Raw genomic sequence first — 13,848 nt, 5'->3', positions numbered from 1 at the left:
CTGGTGGAAGAGACTCGGGGGGGGTGGTCCCTGGTCTCAGGGCTGGGACGGGTCTCAGGAGGCGGCAGGGAGGCAGGCCCCTCCGGGGGACCGTGACCCACAGCCTTGCCCCCGTGCACCCCTCCCCCGAGCCCCCAGCCCATGTCACCCAGGGCATCCTGCACCAGGGCATACTGGGACGGCCCCATGCACCCCGGGACCCTAAAGGCCTCCTTGCCCTCTCTACAGAGTCTGTTGGCACCAGAGGGGGAGGGGGAGTGTCCAGGTGGTCCCCAGGGTCTCACCAGCTGGCAGGGCCTTGAGGGCAGCCTGGTGATGACCAGCCCACTTCCCAGCCCCAGTTGCCCCCTGCCAGGCCGCTCCAGGCACCCACATACCTCAGCTCCTGCGGGGCACCCCTGCCCCAATCTGCGCGCACAGGGCCACCTGCGTGAGCCTACGGGCAGATCACTGCTCATCCCAGCCCCCCCACTCCCTCCTCTTCCGGGTCCAGTGTCCGGCCGGCCACCTGCCTGCACAACCCTGGCCATCCCCAAGGGGCGGGGCCTTCTGGAGGCCCTGGGGGGTGTTGATGTAGCCCCGAGGAGGGGGTGACAGGGTGAGAGCCTTTGGGGTACACAGAGGACTGCCCCGCCAGCCGGGCACCAGGCTGGCATCTGAGTGGTCTGCAGCCACGGGAGCCCAGGTGCCCAGCCCCAGGCCCAGCCACCCCAAGCCCCGGCCCGGGTGGCGCCTTCAGGAGAGGAGGAGATTGGTTTGGCCTGGCCGGCTGGCAGGCCGACCAGACCTTGGTACAGCCAGGTCACCCGCTGACCTCCGGAGCCTTGGCCAACCCCGGCAGCCCCGGGCTCTTGGGTGTGACGGGTGGTGGCCTGGGCAGGTGCCCTGTGGAGCCCACCTTGTGAGCAGGACCCCTGAAGACGGGAGCGCGCCACCTTGGAGGGCCCCGCCTCGTGCACCCAGCACGTGTGGAGGCAGCTCAGAAAAGCCGACGCAGTGAGACCAGAAAGGGGTCTCGGGCCGGGGGCCCCGCCCTCCTCGCCCCCTCCCCCCCCGCCCCCTCCCCAGGGCGCCGGGACCCCAGGCCACACAGAGACGCGGCGGGCTCGTCAGGGCTTTATTGGCGGCGGGGCAGGTCTAGTTACAGTAGTTCTCCAGCTGGTAGAGAGAGCAGACGCCGGCGCAGCACTGCTCCACGATGCCACGCTTCTGCGGGGGCCCCTCCAGGCCGCCCGCGCCGGGGCCTCCGGCCAGCTCCAGCGCCCCCACTGCAGGGAGATGGTCAGGTAGCGGACGCCCCCCTGCCCGCCCTACCTGGCCTTGGAGCGGGGCCCTGCCCAGGCGCCCTTTTCCCCCTCCCCTCCACCCCCCGCCAGCCCACCCGGGACGGGGCCCTCTCTCCGGGTGACGGGGCGTCTCCCATGGGCACCACTCCATCGCCACCAAGGGCTGCCCACCGAGACCCTCGGCCCCTGGATTGGCCTCGCATCGTCAGATCCCCCCTAGAGCTGCCCTCGTGTGAGGAGGCGAGGGGGCCCGGGTAAGAAGGCAGGATAGATGGGGTGAGGCCCCCTTGGGGGTCGTCATGGCTTAGCCCCTAGGGAGCTGGTCCCTTCCAGGACGTGGACAGGACATGGTCTTCCTTTTTAAAAATCTCTCTTGATTTCCTGCTGGGCGCCAGCGGGAGGCCAAGGTAGGGGCCGGGAGGACCGGGGGACCGGGGGGGGGGAGCGGGGGCTCACCCTGGGGGCCCTCCACCTCCCGGCGGGCCTTGGGCGTGTAGAAGAAGCCGCGCTCTCCGCACACCAGGTACAGCGCCTCCACCAGGTGGGAGCCGCACAGGTGCTGGTTGACGAAGGCGCGGGCCGGGGCGGGGGCCCAGAGCGCCAGCAGGGCCAGCAGGGGCACCAGGCGTGTCCACAGGGCCATGGCGGGCTTGCGAGGACCTGGGCAGCAGCGGGGGCTGAGGCTGGGGCAGGGCGCTCAGCACCCTCAGTCAGGGCTCGCCCCCAACCCAGCGCCCTCAACCAGCGCCTGCCCCCCAAACCCAACACCTCAACCAGGGCCCCAGCCCAGCCCCTTCAACTAGTGCCTGCCCCTCAAACCCAGCCCCCTCAACCAGGGCCCCCAACCCAGCGCCCCCAGTCAGGGCCCCTAACCCAGCATCCCCAGTCAGGGCCTCTAACCCAGCGCTCCCAGTCAGGGTGCCCCCCACCAGGGTGCTCTGAGAGAGCGCACATCCTCCTGCTGCTCGGTGGACCTGGGCCCTGATGCCCTGAGCCCCAGCGGAGCAGCCCCAGACCCAGGCGGACGCAGAGCCCAAGGACGGACCTGTTTGCTGACAGCCTCGAATGCAGCCGGTCCTGAGGGCAGGGGGCTGCCACGGCCTGCCGGCTTTATAGCCCCTGAGCCCGCCACCACCTGGCCTCTCATCAGGGCCTCCAGGAGTGCGGCAGATGGCCCGGGGGCTGAGGCTGCAGTTTCCGGATCATTTCCCCGCTGCCAGGGCTGTGGGAGCCTCTCCTTGGCCGTCAGCACCTCTCGGGGCCGTGGGGTCATTAGAGTCTTAATGAGGGGCCCAATCCATGCCAAGCTGTCCCCTCGCACCGCTGGGGGCGAAGTCCTCCGCCCGGCCCTGCCTGGGCCCATCATCCACGTTAGTCCAGGCAGTGGGGCGAAAGGGGGACCCCTGCTGTGTCCCTGGGCTGCCCCCGAGGCCCCAGCGATGGTCCAAGCCGTGGGGTGGGCAGCGGGCATGTCTCTCCTTGGCCACTGTCCCAGCCCCACCCACCCACCCCAGCACAACAGCCCAGCAAGACCCCCGGCTTCCCAGGGGACGCTGAGGGGCTGAGCCCAGGGACCCACGGCCGTGAGGCCCCTCAGGCTGGCCCCGCTTCTCATCTTCCGTTCAGAGGCCGCAGGGGCCCCCACCTGCCCGCCCAGCTGCCCTCTAGGCCCCACCCCTCTCCCTGGAGCCCCTGCCCACCTCTTCCCGGCTGGACCCTTTCTTTCTGATACGTTTATTTACTTATTTAGCGTTTGGCCACCCTGGGGCTTCGTGTCTCTAGTTGGAGAGGGGGCCTGCTCCCCAGGGCACTGACTCAGCAGCTGCGGTACTCGGGCTTAGCTGCTCCGAGGAGTACAGGATCTTCCCAGACCAGGGATCTTGTGTCTCCCGCACTGGCAGCAGAGTCTTTACCACTGAGCCACCAGGGACGTCCCCAAGGGCTGAGCCCATCTGACGCACCCCACAGCCCCATCACGTCCCTCAGCTGTTATCTGGCTACTCCCCTGCGGTGCCCCCACCCCCCTGACGGGCCCCTGGGGGAGCCCTGGACCCTGTCGGCTCCCCGACTGCAAGGAAGGGGCTGGGCCCTGCCTTCCCAGGACATCACAGTGTCTGGAAGCCCCCCTTCAGCCAGGAGAGATCCCGTGGCCTCTCTGAGAGGGGTGTGCCGGGCAGGGGCTGGACGTGGGAAGACCCAGGGGGAGGGCAAAGCCCAGGGCCCAGCGGGGCAGGAGGGAGGGGAGCCAGCCATCAGCCCTTCCCCGGGGTCTCAGTGGGGCACGTCACTCCAGGGGTGACCCCATTGAGGGCCGCACAGGCTGTGGGACATGACTAGGGAAGGGCTGGTCACAACCAGGTACTTGAGACGCGGCTGGAAGGACAGACCCCCAGGGAGGATGAGAGGGGAGGGTGTTGCCTGGAAGGTCTTAACGTGAAGGAATTTCTGGGATTAACGTCCCCAGAGCTTTGCGCCAGGGTCCTGGCAGTACGAGGGGGCAATGGGGGGCACCAGAGGGAGAGAGAGGGCCTGGAAGACAGGCTGGTGTCTGCCTTGCGCAGGAAGTAAGGCGCCAACCGCCTCCCGGGAAGCCCCAGGCTGCTGGCTCCGAGGGCCAGTCCTGGAGGAAAAGCTGGAGGCTCTAGCTGGAGGCTGTGTCCGAACCCGGCAACTAAGCGGAGCGCAGAATCCAGCACCCGCCCGCCTTGCTGGGTGACTGAGGCCCGGAGAGGCCCCCCGGAGCCAGCCCAGCAGAGTTCCCTGCTGGCACGTCCTTTGTGGGGGCCGTTCCCAGGTCCCACTCTAGGCGGGTGGGGTAGGAGGATCAGAGGGCCCAGCCTGCAGCTCTGCCTTGGAGACCAGAGCTGAGAGCCCTGCCCCTGGAACCCAGACCAGCCCCCCGCCTCCAGGCCGTCACCCTACCGAGACGGGACAGCTCAGCCCGACTCCCACGGCCCTCTGCGGGTCCTCTGGGTGAGCAGGTGACCCTGGGCTGCCTGGAGGAGGCCGGCAGCGGGGGAGCTTCTGAGCGGGACTGGGGCAGTGTGAGGGGGGCCCGGGGCTGTGTGCTGAGCCCACGGCATGGACACAGACCCCAGGCGGGCACTCAGGGCCGAGTCTCTCTTTTATTGAGGTTGCAAGCGGGCAGCGCAGCACAGGGGCAGCAGGCGGGACAAGGAGGCTGACACGCAGCTGGCAAGCGCCGGGCAGGTGCCCTCTGGCAGGGGCTTCTCTGCGGGCTCTTGGGGCACCCTGTGAGCCAGCCCCTCATGTGGGCAGGCGGGGGCAGGCTGGGAGCCCCAGGCCAGCCCGCTGGGGCCTGCGGGTGGCGCCCCGCGTCTAGCTGATGGCGTTCAGAGCGTGGGCCAGGGCCTGCATCTCATCCTGGACGCCGTCCAGGGCGCGCCGGATGGCGCGGGGACTGTCCAGCACGTCGATGGCCAGTGTGTACGGGTCAAACTTCACAGAGAAGGGGCGCTGGATGCGGGAGGCGTAGCTCCTGCGGGGGGGAGGGGGACAGCCGGCAGGGACCTTCAGTCACTAGCGGGGTGCAGCTGGAGGGCTGGAGCCCATCTCCTCCATCACAGAGGGTTCAGAGACCCCAGGACTTTTCTGAGCCACTTGGGCCCCCAAAGCTCATTCAGTCCAGCCACCCAGACAAGTCTGGGGACCAAGACGTCCTGCAAGGGCTGGGGGGTATTTACGGTGGGGAGCACAGGCCTTTTCCAAGCGAACCTCTACCAGGCACTCGATCCCGCCCTGCTCCTTCCCAAGGGAGGCACAGCCAGGCCCCCTCCTCCAGGAAGGCTTCCAGACAGGCGCTCTGGAGAGTCTATTACGTCCCTGTCCCTGAGCTCGCGCTTGAGAGCCACAGCCCCTGTGCTCCAGGCTCAGTAGATCCTGGGCCTCAGTTTCCCTCGTGACGGTGGGAGTCTGGCTAGAAAGAGGCCCCTCCCAAGGGTGACCGGGTGGGGTGTGTCGGGCTCTGCCACCCCCCCTGGGGAATGCTGGTCACTGCGCCCCCAGCCCAGGAAACTCCCTGCCCGCCAGGCTCCCCACCTGGCCCTCAGCCATCCCAGCAGGCCCTTCCCCTCTGTCCCCTCCCACCACAGCCCCAGGTGCTCAGGGGGCAGGAGGCCAGGAAGGACCCGTCTTAACAAAGTCAGACACAGCTGTCTTTCAGAGTCAAGCTTCCCCTTCTGAAAGTCTGGCCTTGGCCTGGCCGCCAGCCCTGCAGGTCTCCCCTCCCCAGCCTTGTAGGGGGTCTCGCTGCAGGAGGGGTGCTGTAACTGAGATGAGCCCAGCTTTCTCCCCTGTGAAATGGGTCCGCAGGCCCGGCCTGCTGACTGGCTTGCCCAGTTCGGAGGCACAGTGTTGCGGGGGGCGGGGGTGGGGTCTCTGCCCGGGAGCCCCAGCCCACCTGAGCTTGTCCTTGGCATCGCTGAAGCTCTCAGACACGAAGTAGACGGGCTGGTAAGTCTGGTCCTGGTAGGGCTGCACGGCCGCTGTGTCAGGGTCGAAGGCCCGGATCTCGGGCTCCTCGGAAAGGGAGTGCTGGCGGGAGGCGGGGGGCCGGGCTCTCAGGACCCGAGGCGACTGCAGCCCCAGGGCCAGACTCACACCTGCACCCCCCTCGGGGGTCCTCCCAAGGCCTGGGGACAGTGCGCGTGGGAAGGGGTGGGGGCCGCTTCTTCCGCCCCCCAGTAGGCCAGCGCCCTGCTCAGCCTCCTGGGCGGCCTGAGTCCAGGAGGATGGCCAAGGTGGCCCTGCCTGCCAGGACCTGGCCCGGCCCCTCCCTAGGGGGATTCTCACCAGGAGCTCCCCGTAGGAGGACAGCAGCCCCGCTCCGTAGGCCTTCACCTCTCCATTCTGTTTGCACAGCCCGAACTCCACAGTGAACCAGTACAGCTGATGGGGTCGGTGGGAAACGCTGTGGTCAGCACAGCTGACCAGCTCACCAAGGCCCCAGCACCGCCCCCTCCCCAGGCAGAGCTGAGCCAGGCTCTGGGGCGGTGGGGGGGGGGGGTCACGGCGTGAGAAGTGGAGACCTCAGCCTGCACAAGAGGGCCCGGCCTGAGCCCAGGGCCCTGCAGGGGACCCAACCCACCGTGGACAGCTTCTCAATTTCCTCATCCGACACTCCCAAGGATGCGAGCCCGATGTCCTGTGGAGGGGGGAGCGGTGAGGGTGCTGGGGGTGTCTGTGCCCCTGCCCGGGGGTCTCCTGGAAGCTGCTAGGGTGCAGAGAGCCTCCTGGGATCCGCTGGGGGCCGGGGGGACCGCTCCCCGACGTTCCTGGGAGAGCCAGCAGGTGGCAGCACAAGGCCCGGGACACGGCCCGCAGCCTGGGCCCTGGGACCGTGGGCTCCCTGGGAGGGTTCTTCCTGGACACTGAGCTAAGGTGGTCTCCCCGCGTGGGCCTGGCCACCAGCCCTCTATTCCAGGACCACGCACGCACCCTGAAGTCTCACGGCCCAGGTGGGCACTGTGTAGCTCTGGGGGGTGGGAATGGGTGGTGGGAGAGACCAGCAGTGCCTGTTGGTGGCCAGCCCGGGGGGTGGCCGGGCTCCCGAGGCCCCCGGACACACCTGGGAAAACTGGGCGAAGGTCCGGTCGGCGAGCATGGGCACGTGCCCCAGCAGCTCGTGGCAGCAGTCCCTGTGTTGGGGGCGGAGAGTGGGTGGGGCTGGGGCCCCCCAGGGCGGGCAACCTGCCCCCCCAACCCCAGGCTCGCCCTCCCGTCCCCCTCCGCAGGCCCGGGGCAGGGGCTGGCCACTCACGGCTCGGGGGAGTGCATGGGCGAGGAGGCGTGGCGGATGTACTGGGTGCACTGGAACACTCGGAAGGCCAGGCTGGCCAGGAAGTCCCGCGCGGACAGCAGGCCGGCCACGGGCCGCAGCTGGAAGCCTGTCCGCTCTGCTGGGGCGGGGGCGGGCGGTCAGGGCCCGGCGGGTGGGGTGGGGCGGAGGGCGTGGCCCGGCGCACGCTGCCCGCCCCCGGGGGCCCCGGCGGGCACCGCACCCTTCAGGAAGCGGGAGACGTCCTCCAGCTGCGGGATTCGGTCCTCGCGGTACCCGCAGAAGCGCTCCAGCAGCTCGAAGGCCTCCAGGTGCTCGCGGCAGGCGTGGGTGGGGTACAGGCCCCGCAGCGTGGAGTAGACCTCCTTCCTGCGGGCCAGGGGCTCAGGCCGGCGCCTGCTCCCCACCCTCCCTGCGCCCAGCAGCGCCCCCACCCCGAGGGCTCTGCTTTGCCCCCTGCAGGCCCCCGGCAGTCTCACGCTGCAGGCCTCTCTCTGGCCCATGAAGCCGGCCACTTGGTGCGGCTTTGGGGGGTTTGGGGGGGAGCTGTGGGGGGTCCCGGGAAGTCCCTCCTCCACTCGGACGTAGTCTGTCTTCCTGGAGGCCACTGCCTCCCACGGGGATTCGTGGGTCTTGCCCGGAACCCTTGTCCCCACCCTGCCCCGTCTCTGCCACGGGGTCTCACCAGGTGGCGGTCTCCTCGGCCGTGTACTCCACGTGGGGAATGGGGTCGCCTCTGGGGAGGGGTCTGCAGTCAGTCCAGGCCCCTTCGGGGAGGACGTGTGGGGGGTGGACGGGAGGGGCCCAGGCTGAGCGCCCGCCGGCTGTGTGGCTGAGGTGCGCGGCTCAGTGTCTCTGGGCCGAGGTTTCCCTGCTGCGACCGCGGGGACAGCGGAGGCGGCGGTGTTCCTGACAAGGACATCCCGCCCCTTCCCAGGATGGGGCGTAGTGTGGGGCCCGAGGATGGGGTCTGGGTCCCAGAGGTCGCACCCCCACGGGGGTCCCTTACTGCTTGTACTGGAAGGCGATCTCGGCGATCAGCTTCCTGCGCTGGCGGTACGCCTGGTCGGAGAAGCCCTGGCGGCGGAATGGACGCGGTCGGAGGCCGCCCCGCCCCGCCCCGCCCGCCCCGCCCGGACGCGGCTGGTGACCCCGCAGGCCCTGGGGGCCTGCACCCAGCCAGGGCTCGGGGGGCGAGCAGCCCACAGACCCGCCCTCCTCAGCCAGGCCCACGCCCACCGCCCATCAGCCCTGGGGAAGCCCGCTCACCGGGTGATCCAAGTCCAGGTCAGGGTCAAACTTGGTGACGAGGTGGTGGCACTTGTCCAGCTCGGACACTTTCCTCGGGAACCAGAGGACTTCGGGGGGCCGCGGGGGCGGGGGGAGGCGGAAGGACAGGAGTGAGTGCTGGGCACACGGGGAGGGGCCGCGGCCGCAGCCTCCCGCTCCATCTATGGGGGTGGGGACTGGAGGTGACCCAGGCCCCGACAGCTGAGCAGGAGGCTGCCCACCCGGGCCAGCAGGGACGGGTCCCCGGCTGTGCCCTGGTCCCTGCGGTTTCCTGTCTCCAGGGCGCGCGGCCCCCCTGTGGGGCGGAGGGCCGCCTCACCCTTGCTCTCCCCGGCGGCACGCACGTCTTCCGCCACGCGGCGCAGGGAGCTCAGCAGGGCGGGCACCACGGGGCCAGGCACCTCACAGCGTACGAAGCACTCCAGGGGCGGGCTACCCGCCCGCGGCGGGTGGGCCGGCCGGGTCTCCAGGTGCTGGAGGTGGGCTTCGAATGTCTTGGGGGCGAGGGGGTGAGCGAGGGACAGACAGACACAGATGGACTGATGGAGACAGAGGAGGGGGCGCATGTCGCTGCCCCGCCCCTCCCGGGACCCCGCGGCCAGGAGCACACAGACCACCTCCCAGACTCGGGCGACGCCCGCTGCCCTGGCAGGTCTCATCTGGAAAACCCGGCCTATGCACTTGTCTCAGGGTCCCCCAGACCCAGCGTTCCGGACGGGGCCTCTGTGTGCCCCCGGCCACCTGCAGGCGGCCTGACATCCCTCCCTGCTGGCCTCGTCCAGGCCCTGTCCAGACCCCCGCAACTGAGGGTGGGCGCTGACCCCACTGCAGCCTGGTCAGGGGGCTCTGGTGCCCGCCAAGCAGGGTAGGGGGGGGAGGGATGGTAGGAAGGATCCCCTCCCCCTCAGGTGGGCGGCGCCAGCAACCAGGGAGCCTCCATCTCCCAGGCCCTCAGGCCACACCGCCACGCGGGAGCTTGAGCAGGCTCTGTGGTCCAGTCTTCGGGCGTCTGTGGGGAGAGCCAGTCCCTGCCCCCCGCCCAACCTGCTTGGACTAGAGCAGCTGCCGGGGACAGGCCTCCTGCAGGCGTGGGGACCAGCCGTTCTGCAGGACCCACGCCACCCCCCACCCGGAGTGAGGTGGTGGGCGCAGGGTGGGCGGGGGGCCAGGCTCCGAGAGCCCCCAGGGCGGGAGGGGCACCTCTCCTTGAGGCCCCCATGGCCCCCAGCGCCCCTCACCTCAAACACCTTGATGGCCCGGGTCAGCGCGGGGGGCTTGGTGGGCCGCAGGGCAAACAGCAGCGTCAGCACCGCCTTCCCGTCCCTCTCCACCAGGCTGCCCGTCTCTGCGGACTCCGAGGATGAGGCCGCAGCCTCTGCCTTCTCCCGCTCCTTGCGTGCGTCCTGGATCAGGCTCTGCCGCCTCCCAACGAAGCGCGGGGACTGTGGGGAGAGGCGTGCCAGCTGCCCCCGCCCTCGGCCTGCCCGCAGCCCCGGGCCCGGCTCCAGCACTGCCCCACCTGGGGCCGGGGGCGAGGGTGGCCTCTGCGTCCACCTGACCAGCTCAGGGGACTGGAGGCGGTGGGTCAGGAGCTGTCCGGGGCCGCCCCAGGGCCAGAGGACACGGCGTCTGGGAGTCTGGGATGACCCTCCTCGTGGCCGGCCTGACAGCACCTTACCCGCCATCTGTAACCCTGAGACCACGAGCCCCCGGGGTCCGTGTGTCTGCCTCGTCCACCCCTGAACACAGAAGCCCCTCCTCGGCACCCAGCCGACCTCAGGCAGGGTGTGGACAGAGTCAGGGGCCTCCGTGGTGGGGGCCACCTCCCTGGGACCCCCAGAAGAAGGAACAACCCTCTACCGCACAGCGGGTCCCCTGAGACAGTGCCTGCACATTTAATTTCCAGAACTCCACCCACGTTTTCACTAAAGCTCTGTAAACGAGCCGATCATCCCAGCCCATCCCTGAGACTGAGCTGGAGACCCTTCCTCCAGGCTCCCTGGAATTCGGGGCTCCCATGGGGTGGGCCGTGCCGTGGTGGCCATTCCTGGCGGCCACAGAGGCTCAGGGTTGCTGGAGACGGGAGGGGGATTTCAAGACTGGAGAGTCCACGTGGGACACAGCACGTGTGGGAGGTGGATGAAAGGACGGTGGGTGGACAGGCGGACGGGCAGGTCGTGGGTGGGAATGGCCCTGAGCACAGACTGTCTTCCGCTCAGCAGAACGGGGGCTGCACCCTGTTAGCCCACCTCCCCCGCCCCATGAGCCTCTGCCGGGCCTGGGACCCTGTCACACACACACTGGGTCCAGCAGGACCCGCACAGAGATTCAACCGTCCAGGTCCGGCACAGGACGCGTTCGTGGCCAGGACTGGATGCCCGGCCTTGGCCCGGGTGTCCGTGTGGACCCTGAGCCTGGGGCCACCCGCCAGACTTTGGGGGTCACCCCTGGGCTTCAGGTTCATTCTGGCCCGTGGGCACCAGCCTGCCCTCTTACCATGATGGCCTCGGCCTGCTTGGCGTCCAGCTCAGAGACGGCCCGGCGGAAGCCCTTGGCCTGCGGCGAGGCGGCGCTGGGGGTGGGCATGGTGCCGGCGAGGTCCGGGCTCTGTCTCCACAGCCCTCTGCCCGGCGGCCTTTATAGGCTGGGCTGACGTCAGAGCCCCCCAGGTCCCCCACCTCCACCTCCTTCACATCTCCCTCCCGCTGCTGCCGCCTGAGGGAGGCGGGGTGGGCGCGGAGCACGGAGCCGCCGAGAAAGGGCTCTATCCCATTAAATCTAATTGCATCCACTGTCGCAGGCCCCCGGGCGGGTGGCCTGCCCGCCTCTGAATCATCTGGGCTCCGGGGGCGTGCTCTGCAGGGCGGGGTGCAGCCGGGCCCCTCAGCCCACCCCAAGCGGGTGGCGGGCGGCTTCACAGGGAGGCGGTGTTGCAGACACCCCAGGGTGTCCGGCACACAGAACCGTGACCTCTGGTGGTCATCGGTCCAGATACGCAGGCTCAGACCACAGCTGTCTGGAGGCAGTTTGCTTTTCCGGAAGATCTTCACCCCACCACATTTCCCAGCGGGGTCCTGAGGTCTGTTTCTGTTCGATGCCCTTGGCAGGAGCATTTTCTGCCCCCATGCCAGCCCGCTGTGCCCGGACCCCCAAGCACGCCCAGCAGGGCCCAGAACGTTCCAGCAGGGCCTGTCCTCCAGTGTGGAGGAAGGTGAGGGAGGCAGGACCATGCAGCCTCTAATAACTGTCACACTTGCCCTTCACGGCCATCTCCCGCCCCCCTCGCCCCCGCCAGCCCACCTTTGGCCCTCCAGTGTCCCCCTAAGGCCCTCTGACTGCTTCTCCTGGGGGGGTCCCCACCTCGGGGACACCCCAGCCATGAGCACCATGCTCTGGCCCCTGCGGCCGTTCTCGGGGGAGTCCCTGCACCACGGGGCTCCTGGGGCAGCTCCCGCCCAGCGTCTCCTGAGCTCCAGGCATGAGGCCCCTCTAGTGGGACCACCCCCCGCCCCAGAGGCCAGGGGACCAGGTGGGACGCACCTCAGCGCCAGGCAGGTGCGAGAACTGCAGTGTCTACGCTGCAGCCTGGCCCGTCCCCAGGCACGTTCAGACTCAGCTTTGGGTGGGCTGGAGGGCCTCCTGGCTGTGAGCACTCCCCAACCACGGGCGGCTCCGGGGACCCTCAGGAAGGCTTCTTCTCTCTGAAAAGGGAACTCTTGGAGGGGGTGTCTCCCTGTGCCCCTGGGCCCTGTGGGTTCCGCAAGGCTCGCCTGTGCCAGGGCCTCCAGGAAGTGGCAGTGGGGAGCAAGGGAGGCCCGCCTTGGGGGGCTGGCTTGCCTGACTGGGCAGCCTCCGGAGGCGGACTTTCTCAAGTCTGGCCGCCCAGGGCGACGTTCTGGACACAGAGGAGCCGGCTGCCCTGGACTCCCTTTCTCCACTCCTGCAGGCCCATCCCTGGCTGGTGATGAGTGCTCTCCACCCACCTCACTGGCACCCCTCGGACCCCAAGGAAGCACCCACTCTTCATCAGTGGCCAGCCACACCCCTCACCTCCTAGAGCTTCCCCGAGTGGTCTGACCGTGACACTGTTGCTCCACAATCTTCTGTGACTCCCCATTGCCCTTTGGAAGTTCCTGAGCGACTCTCCTCACCTCCCCGCTGTGGGTCTTGCTCCCCAAAATCCCCGTTTCCGGCTCCAGAAGAGTTTGGGCTCCGTGGTGCCCCGTTTGAAATGCTGCCCCCACCTGTTTCTTCTCCTGGCGCGCTCCTACGCACCCCACAAAGCCGGCTCAGCTACGATCCACTCTGCAGTGCCTGCCCCTTCTTGCCCCTGATGCGCACCTACCCCCCTTCTCTGCTCTCCTGGCTTATTCCTCCCCCTCGGCACACTCCTCAAAGGCAGGAGCTCTGCTGGCTTGGCCCATGACTGTGTCCCCGTCGGTCGCACCGGCCGCTGCCTGTCTCACCTCCCAGACCCTGCGCTCCGGGAGAACATGTTACAGTGGCCTCAGCCCCCAGGGCCCCGTCCAGAGGCGGCTCCACAGGGATGTGCGTTCCTAGCAGAGCTGAAAGGATCTGCCTGAGACCCCGGTGGGACAAGGTGGAGGCTGTGGGCGCCCTACTGCCGCAGGCCAGAGCTGCCCTACCTAGGTCCCCGGTGGTCTCTGGGGTGGCCGGCCTCCACGCACAGCATCAGGCTGCAGCCCTGGACAGGCTCCCTGTTCCCCCAGAAGCCCGCGGACTCAACCGTGTCCCCCCTTGGTACTCGTATGCCCAGCGGGGGCCCTGGGCTGGGAGGTGACATGTCCGCCAGACGCCGCACAGGAGGAGCACGGCCTCGCCTCCGGGTGTGGACTTAACCTTTCGGCAAATGTCTCTGCCGATACAAATGCTCTTTCTAATCCCCTTGCCGCCCTGAGCCAGTGCTTGCATGGAAGCTGTGTGGAGCCAGCTTTCCGGGCCTGCCTTGGGGCCAGGCGACCCCTAGGTGAGACCCCCGGCAGCAGGCAAGTGGACACACTCCAGAAGCCAGGTCGGGCCCTCCGGCCCCCAGTCCACACCTGACCACGTGCCCATCTGCACTCCCGTCCTGGGAAGCCGTTCCCGTTCACCTGCCCTCCCCCACCCCCAGGCCTGATGCCGGGTCCCCCAGAGCACAGAGGCGCCCCTGTCCTTTCGCCGTGACCCCCTGTGTGCAGTACCCTCCCCTGCCCCGGATGCTAAGGGGACCCAGGGTTGCTCAAGCCTGCCCCCGCCAACCTCCTCCCTGGTTCTGCACCCTGCTCTCCTGCCTGCTCATGGGTCTGGACCTTCACAGGCCCATTCTGCAGACAGGAAGACCGAGGTGAGCGATTTCTTTGGATCACACAGTGAGTCTTGAGCCCAGGTTTCCCATCTCCTGAGATACGGCTCTTTTAAGGACTCAGCAGTGTCCGTCCCAGGGGCTAAGGGGGCTTAGGCCCCAAGGGGAGAAAT

At 68.8% G+C, this 13,848-nt stretch overlaps 3 protein-coding genes across 3 annotated transcripts in view; all 3 read right to left on the bottom strand.

The window, feature by feature from the left end:
* IGF2 (insulin like growth factor 2) overlaps positions 1 to 436 on the bottom strand; it is a 28,007-nt gene extending 27,571 nt beyond the window's left edge. The window contains 1 exon segment of the mRNA NM_001009311.1: positions 378 to 436. The gene's annotated coding sequence lies outside the window, so the exon portion shown is untranslated.
* Positions 437 to 1,101: 665 nt separating this feature from the next.
* Positions 1,102 to 2,371, bottom strand: INS (insulin). The gene is made up of 3 exons (XM_027959829.2): positions 2,332 to 2,371; positions 1,743 to 1,946; positions 1,102 to 1,268 (listed from the first exon to the last, which is right to left on the bottom strand). The coding sequence occupies exons 2-3, from the start codon at positions 1,927 to 1,929 to the stop codon at positions 1,138 to 1,140; spliced, it is 318 nt and encodes a 105-aa protein (XP_027815630.1). The 5' UTR covers positions 1,930 to 1,946; positions 2,332 to 2,371; the 3' UTR covers positions 1,102 to 1,137.
* A 2,021-nt stretch (positions 2,372 to 4,392) lies between these two features.
* Positions 4,393 to 10,982, bottom strand: TH (tyrosine hydroxylase). The gene is made up of 13 exons (XM_027959751.2): positions 10,870 to 10,982; positions 9,612 to 9,815; positions 8,693 to 8,867; positions 8,353 to 8,441; positions 8,093 to 8,160; positions 7,769 to 7,819; positions 7,307 to 7,452; positions 7,066 to 7,201; positions 6,874 to 6,943; positions 6,394 to 6,450; positions 6,099 to 6,194; positions 5,707 to 5,840; positions 4,393 to 4,785 (listed from the first exon to the last, which is right to left on the bottom strand). The coding sequence occupies exons 1-13, from the start codon at positions 10,957 to 10,959 to the stop codon at positions 4,626 to 4,628; spliced, it is 1,476 nt and encodes a 491-aa protein (XP_027815552.1). The 5' UTR covers positions 10,960 to 10,982; the 3' UTR covers positions 4,393 to 4,625.
* Between the last annotated feature and the right edge of the window lie 2,866 nt (positions 10,983 to 13,848).

Source organism: Ovis aries, chromosome 21 (genome assembly GCF_016772045.2).
Source record: "Ovis aries strain OAR_USU_Benz2616 breed Rambouillet chromosome 21, ARS-UI_Ramb_v3.0, whole genome shotgun sequence".
Classification (NCBI taxonomy): Eukaryota; Metazoa; Chordata; class Mammalia; order Artiodactyla; family Bovidae; genus Ovis; species Ovis aries.
This window is presented reverse-complemented; position numbering and strand designations above follow the sequence as displayed.